This window comes from Eumetopias jubatus, unplaced genomic scaffold, assembly GCF_037043125.1.
Source record: "Eumetopias jubatus isolate StellerSeaLion01/CBP00866 unplaced genomic scaffold, mEumJub1_p1.0 scaffold_14, whole genome shotgun sequence".
Taxonomy (NCBI): Eukaryota; Metazoa; Chordata; class Mammalia; order Carnivora; family Otariidae; genus Eumetopias; species Eumetopias jubatus.
The window spans coordinates 50,716,554-50,735,431 of record NW_028274820.1 but is presented as its reverse complement, the minus strand read 5'-3'; the positions used below and the strand labels follow the sequence as shown (position 1 = coordinate 50,735,431).

General features: G+C 39.0%; 1 protein-coding gene and 1 pseudogene across 1 annotated transcript in view; both read right to left on the bottom strand.

The window, feature by feature from the left end:
* The window catches only part of LRRC72 (leucine rich repeat containing 72), a 44,492-nt gene that overhangs the window by 17,682 nt on the left and 7,932 nt on the right, over positions 1-18,878 (bottom strand). Inside the window, exons 3-5 of the mRNA XM_028119932.2 lie at positions 17,239-17,308; positions 6,955-7,036; positions 5,728-5,838 (exon numbers count right to left, since the gene is read on the bottom strand). Coding sequence (XP_027975733.2) covers positions 5,728-5,838; positions 6,955-7,036; positions 17,239-17,308 — 263 coding nt within the window. The remainder of the gene's footprint in view (positions 1-5,727; positions 5,839-6,954; positions 7,037-17,238; positions 17,309-18,878) is intronic.
* On the bottom strand, positions 2,270-2,608 carry LOC114221179 (ATP synthase peripheral stalk subunit F6, mitochondrial pseudogene; annotated as a pseudogene).

Below are 18,878 nucleotides of genomic sequence, written 5' to 3'. Positions count from 1 at the left end.
GTGTCTGAAAGTTCTGAAAGCCTTCCGTGAAGTATGGGTACATTCCTTTAGAAACTATGAAGCGAAATTGCTTACACTTTCACTTTCAATAGGTTAATACTATTTAATCCACTTTCCCTCTAGGCTACTTATAGAGTATACCTCGGTGGCGCCAGCACTGTCTTGCTTATCTTAATTTGGGATTCTGAGTCTAAGCAATTTACATCTATCCAATAATATATCAAAATGTCTGTACTACCTTACTGCACAAGCTTGAATTACATGAGTCACATGTATGAAGCTACTTATTATTGAAACAGAGGAGAAAAAAGGTAATCTAAACAGCTGACTTCAATTTTTTAAAACTTTAAAAGCTAAATTAAGAACCATCATTTAAATGATGGTTTAAGACCACCTTTGAAGAAAGTGGATGTGATTGATAACGTACCAAAACATCCACTTTTAAAAAAGACTTATTTATTTACTTGAGAGAGAGAGTGCATGGGGAGGAGCAGAGGGAGAGAGAGGGAGAGAAGCAGACTCTGCTAAGCACGGAGCCTGACACGGGGTTTGATCCCATGACCCTGAGATTATGACCTGAGCTGAAATCAAGAGTCGGATGCCTAACAGACTGAGCCACCCAGGTGCCCCAAAACATCCATTTTAATATATGGGGAAAATGATACAGAGAAGTTAAAAGCAGTTGTGTTCTATGTCTATGCAGAACAGCCTGTAGGAGTGAGTTTAGCTGTCAATGGTCAGACACTACGATTTTTGAGGTTTTTGCTCAAGGTTACTTAATAAGGTCAGCATCTCCATTGTTAACACCATCTTGCTTTAAAATCTGTGGGCCACTGCACACCATATGCTTGTACTGAATACAGAAATCATCCCCGATTTTTGAAAAGCGAGCTTGGACTAAAGCAGGGGATGAAGAGAGTTGGAGGGGTCAGAATATTCTCTTCCTCAACACAAACAGCAAAGACACAGTTGGCTCTTTTTATTGGGTGATTGTTCTGTCTTGTTGTTTGGGAGGAGTTGTCCCACCTTGAAGGGCATTTCAGGTAGAGGCTCAAATGAAGAGACTGAGATCATAGTCCCACCCTGGTCTCAGTGTCCCTCTTCAGCCCCTGGCCATTTGCGGTCAGCAGTGGACTGGGGCCAAGTGGAGAAGGAAAGAAAACATTTAAGAGCAGAACCTGAAGAAAATGGAGACCCTCTCCAGAAAGGGGCACTCTGTCTCTTATGGTGAATCCTTAAAGCACTGCTAGGAAGTAACTCTTAAAAATTAAGGAATGCAGGTGTCTAAGTGTACTTTCCAACAGTGGAGCTTAATGAAGCAAAGAAAACTTGAGAGAAATGAGGAGAGTAAAACTTTAGGAACAGGAGAATGTAAGTATTTTGTGGCTGCTGGTGGTGGTGTTTTCCCCATGTGCTGGGCAAGAGGCAGAGAGACGGGAGGTAAGGGAAAGTCATCAGCCAGGAAGTAGATCCTGACTTAGAGAGACTTTGCAGAAAGGGAGGGAAGAGGAAAACAAAGGTGGAGAGGAAGGGTGTGGAAAGGTAGACCGCCTGGAGAGAAGAGGCGGGGCCCTCCTGACTCAGCCTGGAAGTCGGGAATTCAGTTCCCAGGACCTCACACTCCGCAGCTGGGTTGGGCCTCCCTGAAGCTCCCAGCCCCGTGTCTCCTGGGCCATCTCTTGGAAATCCTCCCCGTAAACGCCAGTGGAGGGGAAAATGCTGAAATGGATTAAAGGTTTCCCCTCCAGGCTATTTTCTCACCCTCTGAAGACCTTGTAATTGGAGTGGAATAATAACAACACTTGAGCATTTTATATGGTTTTAGGGCTTGAAAAGGCAAAAATTTTAGCACTTGAAAGTGCATGGATCTCTCAATTAATGAGCTGAATCTAATCCGTGATTGCAAATGAGGCTCACAGAAACTGAATCTGGGCACATAACTGCCCAAATACAGTTAGTAGTCTAGCATTTGAGAACCTTTTCCCCATATAATATTTTTAACCAAAATGGGTCAAGTGTTCACAGTGTGCATTATTTGCTACCAAAACTTTTCTAAAAATGCTTTTTTTGGGAAATTGGACAGAGCATTCGCTCCATTTCAAAAAAAAGATCTCGCTACGAAGATTCTCAGTTGGAACCACTGTAATTATGTAACTTGAATTACAATCACTATGATTTTATTTATTTATTTATTTATTTACTGCTGAGAAATGTATGTTTATTCTGATACAGTTGTACAACTAATCTAGGACAAATTACCAAATAAATTTTACATTCTTTCTTCAGGACTGGGTTTTTCGATGACTTCAAATTTTGGATCTTCAAATTTGAAGTCCGGGAACGTATTCATGTCTGCTTTACCATACATTTGCTTGAGCTTAAAAAGCTCCCTCTCTAGGTCTTGCTGGTACTCTGGGCCAGTATCAACGGGTCCTCCAGACGCCTGTTGCTTTGTTCTGTATTCTCTAATCTTGTCCACGAAGAGTTTCTGTACAGGATCAAGTTCCTTATTAAATGCCACTGCTGTTAACACCAATGTTCCTCCTCAAATGAACTGAGACTGCAGACCGAAGAGAGAGGAGAACCTGAAGAGCCTCTGAAGAATCATGGTGATTCTGTTATGGACAGGAAACATCTCAGAGGCGGTCTGCCACAATCACTATGATTTTAAGTAGAGGTCACTTAAACTGTTGTGACAAGTAATGATAGGGACATTATAATACCAGGCTGGCAGAACAGCCTTTCAGAAAACTAGAAAAGGCACTCCTGTACCCCACCTCAGGATTGACACAATTCTGTGTTTGTGCACACACGCTTAACAAGGGAGGCATGGACTGGATTTCAGACTCCACTCACTCCCGGGCCAGGGACCTTCGTTCAGGGCATAATCCTGTTGACTATGATAGGACAACCTTGATTGCTAACTTCCAAATCTTGTATTGTAAAATAAATTTGCTCAAATTATTGAGTTCTTACATTTAGCACATCATCCAATTAGTTTCATATCAAGCTCCTTCAGCTCTCTAAGAGTATTTAGGCTGAAAGTTATAAAACCGCAAACCATGGGACTTCTGTGTCCCCATGTATTAGAGTGTGACGTAGTGAATGCATGATAAATATTTACTGAATGAATGAATAAATGATAAATATTTATTAAACAAGTGAATGAATAAATGTGAAACAAAGAAACAAGGCGTGCGTTTAAGTTTCGACATTTCTTAGTCGTTTGGTTAAAGCTCAGAGATTTGCATTCCCACCACTCAAGAGGAAATCATTCTAATCACATCATAGGATTGCTGTGAAGATTTAAATGAGACTATAATAAGAAAGCATTTTCTCAACAGGAAAGACATTCAAATATGTTGTTGTTATAACGATTATTGTTTCAAATGTCAGTTACATTGTTAAAATCTATTTACTACTTAGCAGACTTTCTAGTTTGTGAGCATCTTAATTCATCATCTAATTTACATAATCCACAGTAAAACCATTTTTGTTTTTGTCGTTGCTTCAAAATATCATTAATGTCAAGAAATGCTCTTTAAAAACATGTCTTACAGAGTTAGCTTAATATTTGAGGTGATCCTGAGAGCAAGCTAGTAGCCCATTTTATGGAAAAATGAAGATACATGAGAGTTCCAGATCTAGCATAGTCAGTCTTTTCATCACAGAAGTGTTTGCTCAGCACACAAGGGCCAGGTAATTCCAGTACACGGGCCAGTCCTGAGTCTTTCATAGACCTTACCACGTTTCAAAAATAAGCATGGGATTATTTGCATGTTAAAAGATGTCTAAGGTGGCAAGGCGGCCATGTTGCCAGCTCCAGGGGACATCATCTTGCGTGTAGTCAATAGAAATGCGCCCCTTGGACTTGTGCTCTGAGAAGAACGAGATGGGAAGTAACCAGAGATAATGAAAACCCATTTAAATGGGGGGAAGCAGAGAAGAAAGGCTGGTGATAGGTACATAGTAACTAGTGAGTGAGTAAGGACGGTGAGGGAGGGTGGATGGTCTCAACCAACTGCCCAGTTTCTGGCCTGAGTAGATATGCTGAGGGGAGAGTGGGATGTGGGAATCAACTCAGATTATTGTATGTTTGTGAATATCTGTCTCCAACTTCTTTCCAAAGGGAAAAATCAACACGATTTTAGATTAACAACAACAACAACAAAAAACATGGAATTCCCATGAACTTGGTATAATTTTAATATTTGGGTTTGAACAATCTACGTATAAGCACATGAGTCATTTTTCCTCAGCACAGTAGATGTTCCTGATTAGCACTGAAAGCATATGAAAACTATAATTACTCTATGTATCGATCTGATCAGAACCTTCACCATCAACACCAGTTTGCACATATTCAAAACATTGTTTCAGGCAATTCTGAGAAATGAATAGAAAATGAATAGGAAAAAAACCACATCTATTTCATGACATTATATAAACAAGTCTCCTAACTCTCAAATTTGGAAACCCACTCATCGGTCTGAGTGTCTTTTCCCTTGGTACACCCAGAAACATTTATCCTCTGTTGCAATCGTGCATGGGTTATTTACCCTTCAAGATTATAAGCTTATTGAGCAAGAACTTTGTATTATTTATTTTTCCAACCCATTTCACACTTTCTTCCACTATGTAGGTCACCTCCTTGCTGGGTGTGATTCAATATACATGAATAAAATTTGCTGTTTACCCACTGGAAAACTTTAAAAAAACTTAATTTTTTTCTTTTGGTGTCAGCTTTATTAATATAATTCATATACCACATGATTCACCCATTGTAAGTATATAATTCATGTTTTTTGTATATTTGAAGACATGCACAACCATCACTGCAGTCAATTGTAAAACAGTTTCATCACCCCTAGAAGAACCCCCAGCCCCTTAATTCTTCGGCTATGGCTCCCCCAGTCCCCTCTGTCCTCCAGTCCTGGACAAACAAGAATGTATTTAAAAATAGTTAGTGCTCAGTGTGGTTATCTCCATAGGTGTGTCTATTCTGGACATGTCATGTAAATGGAATCACAGAATGTGTGCTAAAACTTACTTCTGAGATAAAACCAAACACACAGATTTAAACAGGTAAAACTTTGTTGCTTTCGTCACTTCCCTTTGGCATGCCATGTCATCTCTCAAAACATTTTTTCCACCTGTTATTCTTGCAACAACATGTTTTAAAAGAGAGTAAGATTAAGTCTTATTTTCAAGAATATTTAAGTATTTCGGGGCGCCTGGGTGGCTCAGATGGTTAAGCATCTGCCTTCGGCTGAGGTCATGATCCCGGGGTCCTGGGATCAAGTCCCACATCGGGCTCCCTGCTCCTTGGGAGCCTGCTTCTCCCTCTGCTTCACTCTCTCTCTCTCTCTCTCCCTGTCTCTCATGAATAAATTAAAAAAAAATCTTTAAAAAAAAAGAATAAGTATTTCGTTATAAACATTGATCGATTTTAAACTAAAAAATGACACCTGTCCTCTGTGTTATTACTATTTTCTTTTAAAGATTTATTTGACAGAGAGAGACACGGTGAGAGAGGGGACACAAGCAGGGGGAGTGGGAGAGGGAGAAGCAGGCTCCCCGCTGAGCAGGGAGCCCGATGCGGGGCTCGATCCCAGGACCCTGGATCATGACCTGAGCCGAAGGCAGATGCTTAACCGACTGAGCCACCCAGGCGCCCTGTGTTATTACTATTTTAACTTATGGCCATAGAAACAAACAAACTAATACTTAGGATCTTCAGATTTGGCATCCCCTTTAATTCCCTCACTGTGGCGTCAATGTTTGTTAGCTCATTGTGGTGTAGCAGGAGTAAGTACAATGAAGGCAGAGAGTGCAGGCCTGAAAGACATTTTTTTACAAGATTTTAAACATTTTTTAATGTTAATTAAACATGCTAACTAAACAAAAGCAAAGAATACATTTCAGCTGGTACAAGGAGTCATTATTAAGAATAATGTGATTTATCATTAAGAATACAACAAAGCACAAGAATTCGAATAATTGAGTGTGATGTGGACATGTAGAGCCAACTTCTTTCCACTATTACTGTTTTCTGTTTTTTTCTCTGTAGCAATGATTTTTTTTTGTTTGATTTCGGAGGGGTTATTTTCCTTACTCTTCTTTTTGTTGTGTTTTGTTTTGTCAGTGTTAGATTCATAAGGCCAATCAAGGGAAAAATTGCTCACTTAACTCAATACCTTCTCCCAGATTGCTCAGCTTAATATCTTCTTTACACAACAGGAAGCCACATATTCATATCACTTTTGTTGATTCTGAATTTCACATATTCGCACATTTTTAACAGAAATGAAAGTGGGTTGTGTCTTTACAATAGCCACATCATAGTTCAATTGGCAAGATTTTCTTTCTCCATGGTACATAGAATCATGGTGGATCGTAAAATTTACATTTTGACTCTATGATACATGATATTTAAAGCAAATGTTTTGTGCTGTATCTCTTTTTATATCATGATCCTAGTACATCATGTACTTTTGTACCTGACTTGAAATTGTCGACTTAGAGATAGTTACACATGTAAAATTAACTCAGAGTGAAAAGAGAAAGAATTTGGCTGGTAAAAATTATAGCCATTGAAAACATTAAGACCACTTATAAAGTTATGTTTATTAATGCTCCCAAATATCATTAAAATTTGCTTCCCTAATACCCACTTTGTGTCTAACTGTGCAGGAGAATGGCAAAACTTCTATTTAAAAAAAAGATTCTTTTACATTTTGAATAAGGCTCATGACAATATTACATTAACACTGTAATCTGAAGCACATTTTTCAAAATGAAGTGTAAATAAGGACATTTTAAAAAATGGATTTCATCACATATTTTCAACAGAAATGTTCAAACAGATTTTTGCATACCATTAGCAGTACGATAGTTACCAGTTATTACTCAATTGAAAATCTATTAAATCAGCAGAAACCATTTAAGACATACCTCCTATGTCAAATATGGCATTGTTGTTCAGATACAGCTCTACCAGACAATAGTTTCTAGTTAAAAATGTTATTCCCTGGAGCTGAAAATGAAAGAGAATAATATACTTTCTATAGTAATTATATGTGTATATATATCTATATATCTATAAATAAATGTGAGTATATATATATATTTATAAAATTATAATAAGATCATAGAAGCTTGATGTTTGCTCTTATGATGATTTCTGACCATTTGGTCTGGCCATGAATTTCCATCTGGATTGTCTTTGAAGGCATTGCGACGAAAAGGATGTTACAGCTAATTGAAGACAAACCTCTCATCCTGTCTCTCCCAAACTTCTTGCATAGTTTTAGATGCCTCTGTAATCTGGCCTCACCCCTTTGCTCTAACCTTGCTTCTCACAGTTCTGCCCCTGGCAGTAGATCTGGCCCCCCATACCCACGAACTCAGCATCACACATTATTTAGGGACTGGTATGTGCCAGGGGCTTTCTCCTCAATGCTGAAGCCATTTCTGCATCTGTGTAGGAGTGATGCCTTCTCTTGCCTGCATGACTTTCTCCCTGGTACAATTCTGATCTTTTTTTTTTTTTAAGATTTTATTTATTTATTTGACAGAGAGAGACAGCGAAGGAGGGAACACAAGCAGGGGGAGTGGGAGAGGGAGAAGCAGGCTTCCTGGTGAGCAGGGAGCCCGATGCGGGTCTCGATCCCAGGACCCTGGGATCATGACGTGGGCCAAAGGCAGATGCTTAACAACTGAGCCACCCAGGCACCCCCCCCCCTTTTTTAAGATTTTATTTATTTGTCAGAGAAAGAGAGAGTGAGAGAGAGCAAGCACAAGCACGGGGAGTGGCAGGCAGAGGGAGAAGCAGGCTCCCTGTTGAGCAGGGAGCCCGATGTGGGACTCCATTCCAGGACCCTGGGATCATGACCTGAACTGAAGGCCGACATTTAATTGACTGAGCCACCCAGGCATCCCACGTTTCCAATCATTCTTAAGCATCAGCCCTTGTCCAACAGGGCATACTAAACCATGCTTGAGGGATGCCTGCGTGGCTCTGTTGGCTAAGCGCCTGGCTTAGGTCATGATCTCAGGGTCCTAAGACCAAGCTCGGGGCTCACACTCAGAGGGGAGTCTGCTTGAGATTCTCTCTCTCCTTCTACCCCTCCCCCTGCTCATGTGCATGTGCTCTCTCTCAAATAAGTAAATAAATAAAAATTTAAAAACATCCCCAAAGGGATGCCTGGGTGGCTCAGTCATTGAGGGTCTGCCTTTGGCTGGGGTCATGATTCCAGGATCCTGGGTTGGAGCCCCTCCTCTGGGATATAGTATGAGCAGGGAGCTCGATGCAGGGCTTGATCCCAGGACCCCAGGATCATGACCTGAGCCGAAGGCAGATGCTTAATCGACCGAGCCACCCCGGTGCCCCTCACATCTTACTTTTAAGATTAGATTCGAAACTTAGTTCTATGAACTGCAAATAGTCAAAAGCAGTCTAGAAAATTCCCCAAATGAATCATTAAGTACCGTATATAAGAAACGGGGTCTTCAACTCTAGACTGAGGGTCAGAAGTGACTGTTACTCCGCAAAGAGAACTCTGTTTTAAATATATATATATTGACTCTACAACCTCTATACAGTTTAACAATTTGTTTGAGTTATGAGGATGGTAGAGCCATAGAGGTGGGTCAGGTATCTTCTAAAAGCAGCAAGTAAGTTAAATATAAGACGATCTTTCTACCTAATACAGGATCTATCAGGGAGAATATTCCCATTAAGTAGTTACTGACCATGTGCTTAGTACTTCCTATATAGAAGTATATGTTCATGATTATAAACTAGTTTTAGGTGTTTATTAAAGCTTATAGCGATTATTGTTATCAGTTAAGTAGAACTGTTTTGGCCTTCCATGGATTGATTCAGATAGATGCCGATGCATCTAATTTAGAGGATTTATTTCAAATTTTAGTCCTGAGACATAGCTCAGAAAAGCTATTTTAGGTTTGTATGCAAAGTTTCAAAACTGATTTCTTTTAATGCGTTTTCTTTAATGTGCGTTTGCAATATTCACAAATTATGAGGCTATAAAAGGCACGTGTGCTGCTTATCTCATCATTTCACAGATTCATCTGCAACCAATTATGTCAGCCCTCATGCAGGAGGACCACCAGCAATTTCCCACAGCTTTTCTTACATCACGAGAGTGACTACGTTCCTCCCAGGTAGGAGACCATGCGACGCAAAGAGGGTGCGGGGGCCCCAATTGCCTTTTTCTCCCTTTCTCCTCTTCCTCCTGGCCTCCTGACGGCAACTCATTGCCTTCCATCCTTCCTTCCACTCACCACTCCCTGATCGAATGATGGCCACACCTGACACAAGTATAGACAACAAACCCTGGCCGAAACCATGACTTCTTCTCTTCTTTTCCAGTTTCCTGCCCGAACACACACCAACAGAACATTTCTAATTACTCAAGGGTTTAATTTCTCTTGCCTTACTTATTAACACATGAAGAATACTAATAAAGTCAATAGTTTCATCTTGATTATAGAATCATGGTTTTCCCAAGAGCATTAATATTCTTTGGGCCATGCTTACTGGGGTTTTAAGACTGCACAGTTTGTTGGGTGAGATGGGTAGGAGAATGGAGTGGAAAGAGATAAAGCTAGTTCATGAGGACCCTGGAAGCTATTACAAGATTTTGTGCAGAGGACTTTGACTGTCTGATTTTATTTTAGAAAGAAATTAGCAAGGAAGACATGGTTTAGAAGGGAGAGTAAGTATAATGGCAGGAGTTGAATGAGAAGGGGGTTACACTAACTCAGAAGATTATGTGGTGTTCCAGAGGAGAGTAATTGCAGCGGGAGAAGAAAAGTAGAGGGAATTGAGAGACAGCTCCAAGGTAGAATTCACAGGACTGAATAGATATTGCAGTGTAGCAAGCTGTTGAAGTCAACATCTAGGAATGAGAACTGGAAGACATGCTGATTGTTCTGACACTCAAGCCATTGTTAAAGTAAATGGTATATATAAAATATATATAGTGTTATAATTATCCATTTAGAAAAATCTACACTATTAATTTGAAGGATCACCATAGGATTTATACTGAATGTGACATTTCACAAAACATTTATTTTAGTTCAGGGCTCGGACATCACAAGTGCTCAGTAAACAAGAGCGATTATTACTTAACCATTATTTTTTAAAGAGAGAGAGAGAGAGAGAGAGAGAGAGACCTGAGAGTACTTCCATTTAATGTAAAGCTCTTATAGGTAGCCCCTGAGGTACTAGTGGAGAAAAAAATATGCCAGCATGAATTTAAAATTAAGGAGGCATTCTTTTAGAACAGGCCTTCTCAACCTCTCTAACTATTGACATGTAGGGCCAGATTATTCTTTGTTGGGTTGGGAGGGCAGTCTTGTTCATTGTAGTATGTTTAATAGCAAATCTAGTCTCTACCCACTAGATGCCAGTAACACACACTCCACTTGGGACAATCAAAAGTGTCTCCGGAGATTGGCATACGTCTGCTTTAAGGGAAAGATGTGTGTGTGTGTGTGTGTGTGTGTGTGTGTGTGTGTGTGTGTGCGCGCGCGCGTGTGTGCGTGCGCACGCAAAGTCACTTCTTGTTCAGAACTGCTGATTTAGAGTCAAGGAAAGAGGGGAGAGTCATACTGATTAATTGCTAGTTATCAGTTGGCCCCTAGCTAGATGGCTTCACAGACATTATCTAATATGATGCTTACAATAGACCTGTGTTACTTGTTTTATCCCTATTTACCTAGGAGGAAACTGGGCTCAGCGAAGTTAAACAACTTTCTCAAGGTAACAGAGCAAGGATTCAAAGCCAAGTCTGTCTGATTCTCAAATCAAAAACTGTCATATAGTACATCATAATTGGGTTCATTAAAATAGAGGAACCTCTATATAAAGTAACCAGAAGACATTAGTTTTGAACATACTTTGAAGTAATGGAAAATATTGTTAAAGAGTAATGGAAAATACTCTATAAATTATTTTTTCTACTATTTCAGCAATGTCTTTCACCAAAAATCATGCTTGAAATACATCCAGGGGCACCTGCGTGGCTCAGTCATTAAGCGTCTACCTTCGGCTCAGGTCATGATCCTCGGGTTCTGGGATCGAGCCCCGCAGCAGGCTCCCTGCTCAGCGGAGAGCCTGCTTCTCCCTCTCCCACTCCCCCTGCTAGCATTCCCTCTCTCACTGTGTCTTTGTCAAATAAATAAATAAAATCTTTAAAACAAAATCAAATAAAATACATCCAAAAATATTTGGCATAAAATGGGAAAAAATAGAAAACTCATCTCTCAACATATATGTCCGGCAAAGTACTATACATATACTAAACCAACTAAAATTCCATAATATGTGTTGTAAAGCTACTGGGAAAAAAGTAGCCATTCAAAAAATTCTTTACAAATATTTAAAATAGCACCTTAAAAATAATTTAATTTTTCAAATGCTCTAAGCTGTTTTTAGAACAAGATATATTTGGTATTAAATGAATAAATAAATATATATGTACCCAAACCTTATTGAAGGAACCAACTAAAATTGTATATATTGGCATATAGAATATTTTCCAATACTCAATCTAAAATTTTCCATTGCTCAAACTACTAATATTTTCTATTCAAAATATTTTAAAATTAACATCTTCTCGGTGGTATATATATATCAAATATATACCTGTTTAATCCTCACAACAAACTCATGAGGTATGAGTACTACTATTACCTTATTTTAAGGTTAAATCATTTTAAATCATAACTAGATATATAGTGTAGATATCTATGAATTTCACAAGCATGCAGTGAAGCCTTATTTAGGTTATTTATATTGACTTACTTTTTTTGAAGAGGTTTTAAATATTTGGCAAAATATCATTCTTTCAACAAAGTTGACATAAAGGATAGAATTAATGTTGCCCTGAGGCAACAGAAACATGTAAGAGCCCAAATTATGTGGAATGCATGCTAGTTCATTTTATTCTTTAACAGCTCTTGTGCTCTACTATGGGATTTGTGTGGCTCTAAATCGCTTTTTGGACCAAAGTATGTTATGTATAAATGAATAAATAAATATGTAGATACCTAAACCTTACTGAAGGAACCAACTAAAATTTCATGATGTATGTTGTAAAAGGTCCTTGGAAAAAAGTAGTAAATCAAAGAATTCTTTACAACTATTTAACATAGCACATTAAAAAAGATTATTTCATTTTTTAAATTGTGATTTGCTAATTTTGTACATCAATGTTCCTTTCTAATACATACAAAATTGTGCTATTTACCAAATTCTCAATATGTGCTGACTGCTTAGGAGATAGGAAACAGTAACATATCTTTTTTTTTAAATTATTAACATATAATGTATTGTTTCAGGGGTACAGGTCTGTGATTCATCAGTCTTACACAATTCACAGCACTCACCATAGCTACATACCCTCCCCAAGGTCCAACACGTAGCCACCCCATCCCTCTACCCCCCTCCCCTCCAGCAACCCTCAGTTTGTATCCTGATATTAAGAGTCTCTTATGGTTTGTCTCTCTCTCTGGTTTCATCTTGGGAAACAGTAACATATCTTAGTGGCATAGAAGAATGAGTCCAGGATCTTTCTTAAAGTGATTTTGTTTATTTTAATCAGAGCATTCTCTGGTCAGTTAGTATGGAACATGTTATTATAAATAAGTATTTCAATGATTTTTTAGATGATGAAGTTTAAAAACAATGACTTTGCCAGAAGAGGTATTTTTATTTGAATTTGGTTTGTAAAATTTGTCACCTATTTGGCCTTTGCTACATGGCAGAAACTCAGATTCCATTTTGGACTGTTGCTTGGTCTAATCAAATGCTTCTTCTAATCTGAGCCAAATGCAATATACCAAAGGACTGCTAGTTCTTCCAGAAATGAAAGGATAACAGCATTGTGGCACCAGTATTATGAGTTCATTACTGAATATGTGTAAAAGAAAATTTTTGAGGTGATTAGCCCAAACACAAACGGATCAAATGAGCAGACGATTTGAAATTGTAGTGTTAAAGGCAAGTCACTCTACTTCTCGTGGAAGGTTGGAAAGGATTGATGGTGACCTAAAATTCCCTCGGTCAGGCTTACTGGAAGATGAGACAAGGAAGGGAGCCTTTAGAAGGCCTCAGTCAATATGCATCTAAGAGCAGCTGCCTCCCACTGATTCTGTGAGGGGAGCCAAGCAAAAGGTGACCCAGAAACGGAGGTGATGCAGAACTAGCGACTGACGATGCAGTACAAGGAGCAAGTAAGCCCTCAGAGAGTATCCTGAAGGAACCAGAGTTGCCTGAGCAAATCTAGCAAGGCTGGGACATTGGAAACAACTTGTACTTACTTCATCTACTAGTCCAGGGTCAGACCAGAAGCTCCAGTTTGATCACCCACTAGGTAATAATGGGGAGAAGTGCCTCCGCTCCTAGCATGTTAGGTTCCAAATACATCAAACTATGTTCATTGCCTTCCCAAGACTATTACTTTCTGGCATTCCATTCCAGGCAGTTTGCAAATGCTCTGCCCTCACCACAAGCACAGCCATTCCGTCTGCCCTTAATTTTATTATTAGAACAGGTACCATCACATTTATTGTTATATATTCTATCAATGGCCTAATGCAAGTACAGAACAGGCCACATCAGATAGGAGGCTTTTGGCTCCAGGTAATTTCTGAGCTCGACTCAAACTGGCCCATTAATAAATGAGAACCTTTATTATCTCACATACCAAGAGGTCCAGAGGTTGTGAGAGCCTCACTCTTAGTATTGCAATGATTCTCTGGGCTGTGCTTTTTTTCTAAATGTCACATACATTCTCAAGCTGATGGGATGGTTCCTGCTTCATATCCAGGCAAGAAAACATCAGGGAAATGAAGGACCTCTCTTCTAGTGCTTGCTTTTAGGAATGAGGAAACCCCTCGTGAAACCTCCATGCAGATGCTATGTCTCTATTCCCATAATTGGGATATGTTCCCATTCATCGACTAGCTACTCACAAGGATGATGGGACTATACTAAATGGCTTAGACAGTTCAGGATCCACTCCCTGGAACTGGGGATAGGGTCACCTACCTGAGGAAAAAGGAGACATATATACCAAAACCTAAATCCAGATTCTGCTGGATAGGTAAAAAGAGAAAATAGATATTGAATGGACAACCAATAATATCCAGTACATACACCTCAACAAAATTACTGATGGAATAAATGAATAAACAACAAAGATGGGTTCATTTTACTACTTTGTGCCTTCATTTTTCCCAGATAGAGGGTAGTTTTAAGATATTCACTAGTTTAAGAACAATGCTGATCACAAATTCAGATCATTGTTAACAAAATGTTGCAATTCTAAATATTTACATTCTTATGTCAATGTTAATGTTTTTCACGATATTTCTCCACACCATTTCTATGCTGGTATAATGACTTCTTAGTGGTGATCCTAGTGCTGTCTCGATTTTAAAGAAAAGTAATAATCAAATTTTTACATATGAATTTTGGTGAAGTACTATCATATCTAACATGCTCACCAGAGTTTGGGATTCTGAATAAGACTTTAATTTTTCTTTTTCTAAAGATTTTATTTATTTCTTTGAGAGAGAGAGACAGATAGTGACAGACATAGCGAGAGAGAGCACAAGCGGGGAGGAGAGGGAGAAGCAGGCTCCCCGCTGAGCAGGGAGCCCGATGCAGGGCTCGATCCCAGGACCCTGGGATCATGACCTGAGCCGAAGGCAGACGCTTAACTGACTGAGCCACCCAAGTGCCCTAAGACTTTAATTTTTCTTGGAGTGTGAGTACTCAGGCAGCTTAGCAACCAGTCAGTTACTGACCAATAGGAAAACCCACATGAGCTTTTTTACTTACCCAAGTAACACTTAAAACTTATTTTGGATAGCTTATCCTTTCAGCGTTCTATGAACTAAATAAGTCTGTTATTGTAAAGAACAAAGTTAAGTGATGATGATTTTGGAAATAATATAGTTTGTTGAACTGAAAGAGCCAAGCACAAGAAGAGAATTCAGCCTCTTGTTGCATTCCTTCCCCACCCACTGCCCTTCAGAAACAGAAGAAAGTGAAATAGTTGGCAGCATATACAATCCCTTCCTATGTACATAATGTATCTGTGTATGAAAATTCAATGGTTGGAGATGGGATGGTATTTACTACCAAAAGCCAAAAATTATTTTTAAAAATCCTAATTATATCTCCCCCATGTTCTTTCCTTAAGAACTGAACCCTCACAAGAGGCACACGGGGAAAACAAAGATTAGTCATTTGTGCCATGCTTTTGATGATTTCCATCTTTTTCTAATCAGAGGTCACACACTGTGACCCAGGATAATTTCTGGCAGGGTGTTTAAAAGAGTTTTAAACTTCTGTGCCCTTAAGTGGTGCGTGCACTTTCCATTTCAGTTGCTAGTCGCCTGGGTCTTGAAGGTAATTGCGTTTGTTCTTCTAGAAATGATTTCAAGCTTATGAGACTTATGCTTACACTTAATACGAAAAGCACTTTCATTTTCCATTTCCCACTTAGTCAGTTAAAAAAAAAAAAGAAGACTGAAAATGCCATGTAATATTGCAATGCTTTTATAAACATGGCTGCTTAGGGATTCAGGGCTGTGAGTCTGGGCTACTGTTGACAAGCAGACTACTGCTGAAAAGTGAAATTATTTCTTTCTAATCAACTAGTGTTGGAAAGTCTAACTTCAAAATGTTCAGACTGGATCATCAATTTATAATGAACAAAAATACAAGCTGTTGGAATGTCAAATTTTTGAAAGTTGAGAATAACCAACTGACTAGTTAACTCTAATGATTGTTTGGGTTTGCATTTTAGTTCAGCCCTGTTCTTTGCCTTGGAGGGAACTTGGAGCCCCAGTCAGACACCCACTATAGGGGAGGCAGTGGGAGGGCATCGCCTCCTGTACCTTAGCCTCTAAGAGAAGCTTTAAAGGCCATACTCAGTGACCTTGACGAGAGCTCCCTGCAGTTGGGGACATGTTGGCTTAGTGTCTGGCAGTTCCTGAGAAAACTAGATCAGCTTGGGTAGCAGCTGGGAGGTAACCACCCCCCTTGGCTTCTGACAGTAGGACAAAGGTGTGTGAGTGCTGGAAAGTGCATGCCAGGCCATGGAAGGCATATTGATCTTTACAACATATTACTTTACAACATATTACTTTACAAGGAATCCCACCCAAGAGAGTAGTCTGCCACAGCCCGGGGACTGTCAGTTGTAGGTACGACTGGCATAAAAGGGGAGGGGAAGTCAGGAGTGGCCAGCGAAGAGGAATTAGAGTTGAAGAAACCTACTTCTGAATAATACACTGAGAGAAAAGAAGTTGACTTTGAAGATCTGTTAGTACCAGATGGTACAGATCAGATTAAGAACTTTGTTTCTCTCCAGCCCTCCCTCCACACCTCCTCATTCCATATCAACCCTGGGTAAGGCTGGGGAGAGGGAAAGGAGAGGAAAACAACCAGGTACACCTTCCTAGCTAATGAAAAAGGCACCTGCAGTCAACCCCAGCTGGATAAGCAAGGGGATGTAGGGAGATGTCTCATTTACAAATGAAGATTGAAAGTGAATTAATATACTCTCCTAAACATTCTCATTGCCTTTTTTAAAGACTTTTTAAAAAATTAATTAATTAATTAATTAATTTTAGACTTTTATTATTTATTTTAGCACTCATGCTAGCTAGCAAGTGGGGGGAGGGGCAGAGAGAGACTCTTTAAGCAGACTCCCCGCTGAGCATGAAGCCCTACTCGGGGCTCAATCTCATGATCCATGAGCTCCTGACTGGACCTGAAACCAAGAGTCTGACACTTAACCAACTGAGCTACCCAGGAGCCCTGACACTCTCATTTCTGAACTGGAACCATGACAAGGACTCCAGTGGACTATAAGATTTTGAATTACATAAGAGAGATGAGAAAAGTCACTAAGACTGTCAAAGTTTCCTTCCAGGAGTCCAGGAAGAAATAACCTCCACTGGGCAGTTTTGACAGGACAGGAGAGATGAAAGTAAAGTTGCAATCTGATACCATCTCACAAATTGTGCTAGTCAATATAGTAGTATATGTATGTGTGTGTGTGTCTAAAGTTTCTTACCTAAAGTTGGGAGTACAAAATATTAATACTTTTAAGATTAATTCCATCATAAACATGAGAATAAGATAGTGATTTAGTTACAGAGCTATTTAAAGATAAAATATAACACTACCTTGTTGTGCTGTAGCCATAAGTATTTTAATTTTTTAAACCTAGATAGATCAATGACCTCTGTCAGATCCCTGGAAAGGAAAGAAAAAGTAAACATTAGCAACAATTAATTTATTCATGGGTAAGGTAGGTTATATAGTAGGATTTGGAATAACTGGAAATGCCTCTCTTTGTTCTTTCAAAATTGTTGGCACATCTACCTACTCATTTCTGAAATACCATCATTAAAACTTTATTCATTTGGATTAAGATTTTTGTCAACCAGTTTAAAGGAAATACTGAAGGAAACACTTTATCACATTACTAGAAATTTACACCTCATTATGATTACTTTTATTGGGACCTTAATTTGAAAAAAAAAAAAAAAAGATTTTACTGGGGTCAGGGCAGAGGGGGAAAAGTGTGGAAGACATTGGATTTGCACCTAAATGTCAAAACACTATTGGCTCCTACTTGGACAACGTCTGCAAGGTTGTTACTTTGGGCTCGTCCAGATCTTGGCCACGTTGTATTTAAGATGTGTAAATGACCGTGTGCCAGGAGACAGAGACCAGGTGAAGTGTTTTATTCTTCCCTTGTTGTTTATTAAATATGGAGTCAAAATATTACCATCCTTCTTGAACTGTGCAGGTGATCCTGAATCTTGTCGCTGATGCTGCTTTCTCAGCAAAGGGACAGGCATGGGGTGGTTTGGGGGAGTGATCAGCAAATCGGGCAAAGCCCTGAGGATAGTTGGTCCTTGATTGCTGTGGGCTCGAATATTCAGATCTCTTTTATTTCTCAGGGCAGAAACTGTGCCCGGGTCAGGTATGTATACGTACATGTCTCTATGCATCAAACACTTAGAGAGCACACCCTCTGTGCCAGGCAGTTTTCCAAGCCTTTCACCAATACTAAGATTCATCAATGTTATATATATTAACTCATTTGTGGCAACATCCTTTCACAAGTTTTTTTTTTTTTTTTAACTTCGGGATACTGAGGAGCTGATATTTTTTTGAAATACTTTAATGAAAATTTTATGAAATTTTTAAGGAAAACTTTTTAGGAAAACATACTTTTTAAATCATGCAAACAATATTTCTAAATGAAAGAAACCCCTTTCAACAACGTTTTTATATTGAAAGATATCAAAACTAAGTTGAAGGAATAATACAATGAAAGTTTGTGTAGCCCTCATAATGTTTAATATTTTGCCACACTTTAGGTCACTCTCTCTTATCTATGTAACGTATGTACGTATTGGTTGATAATTTTCTTGCTGAATCATTTGAAAATAAATTGCAGACTTATCGTTAGGGCTCTCACTCCTAAATACTTCAGCAAGCATATCCCTCAAACAGGGACATCCTCCTGCATAGCCACAATACCGTTATCACACCTAAAAATTAATTTGAATTCAAAAATATCATCTGACATTCGTTTCTGTATTCAAGTTGTCCCTGTTGTCCTCATGTTGTTGTTGTTGTTGTTTAATAGTTTGTGTTTTTTCAATCCGGAATCCCATTGACATTCATGCATCGCATTTCAGTTGATATAATCCCTGAGTCTCCTTAAGTTTAGAATACTCTCCTTTTATTACCTTGACATTGACTTTTTGAAGAGTCCAGGACAGTTGTCTGATAGAATGTCTTACGTTCC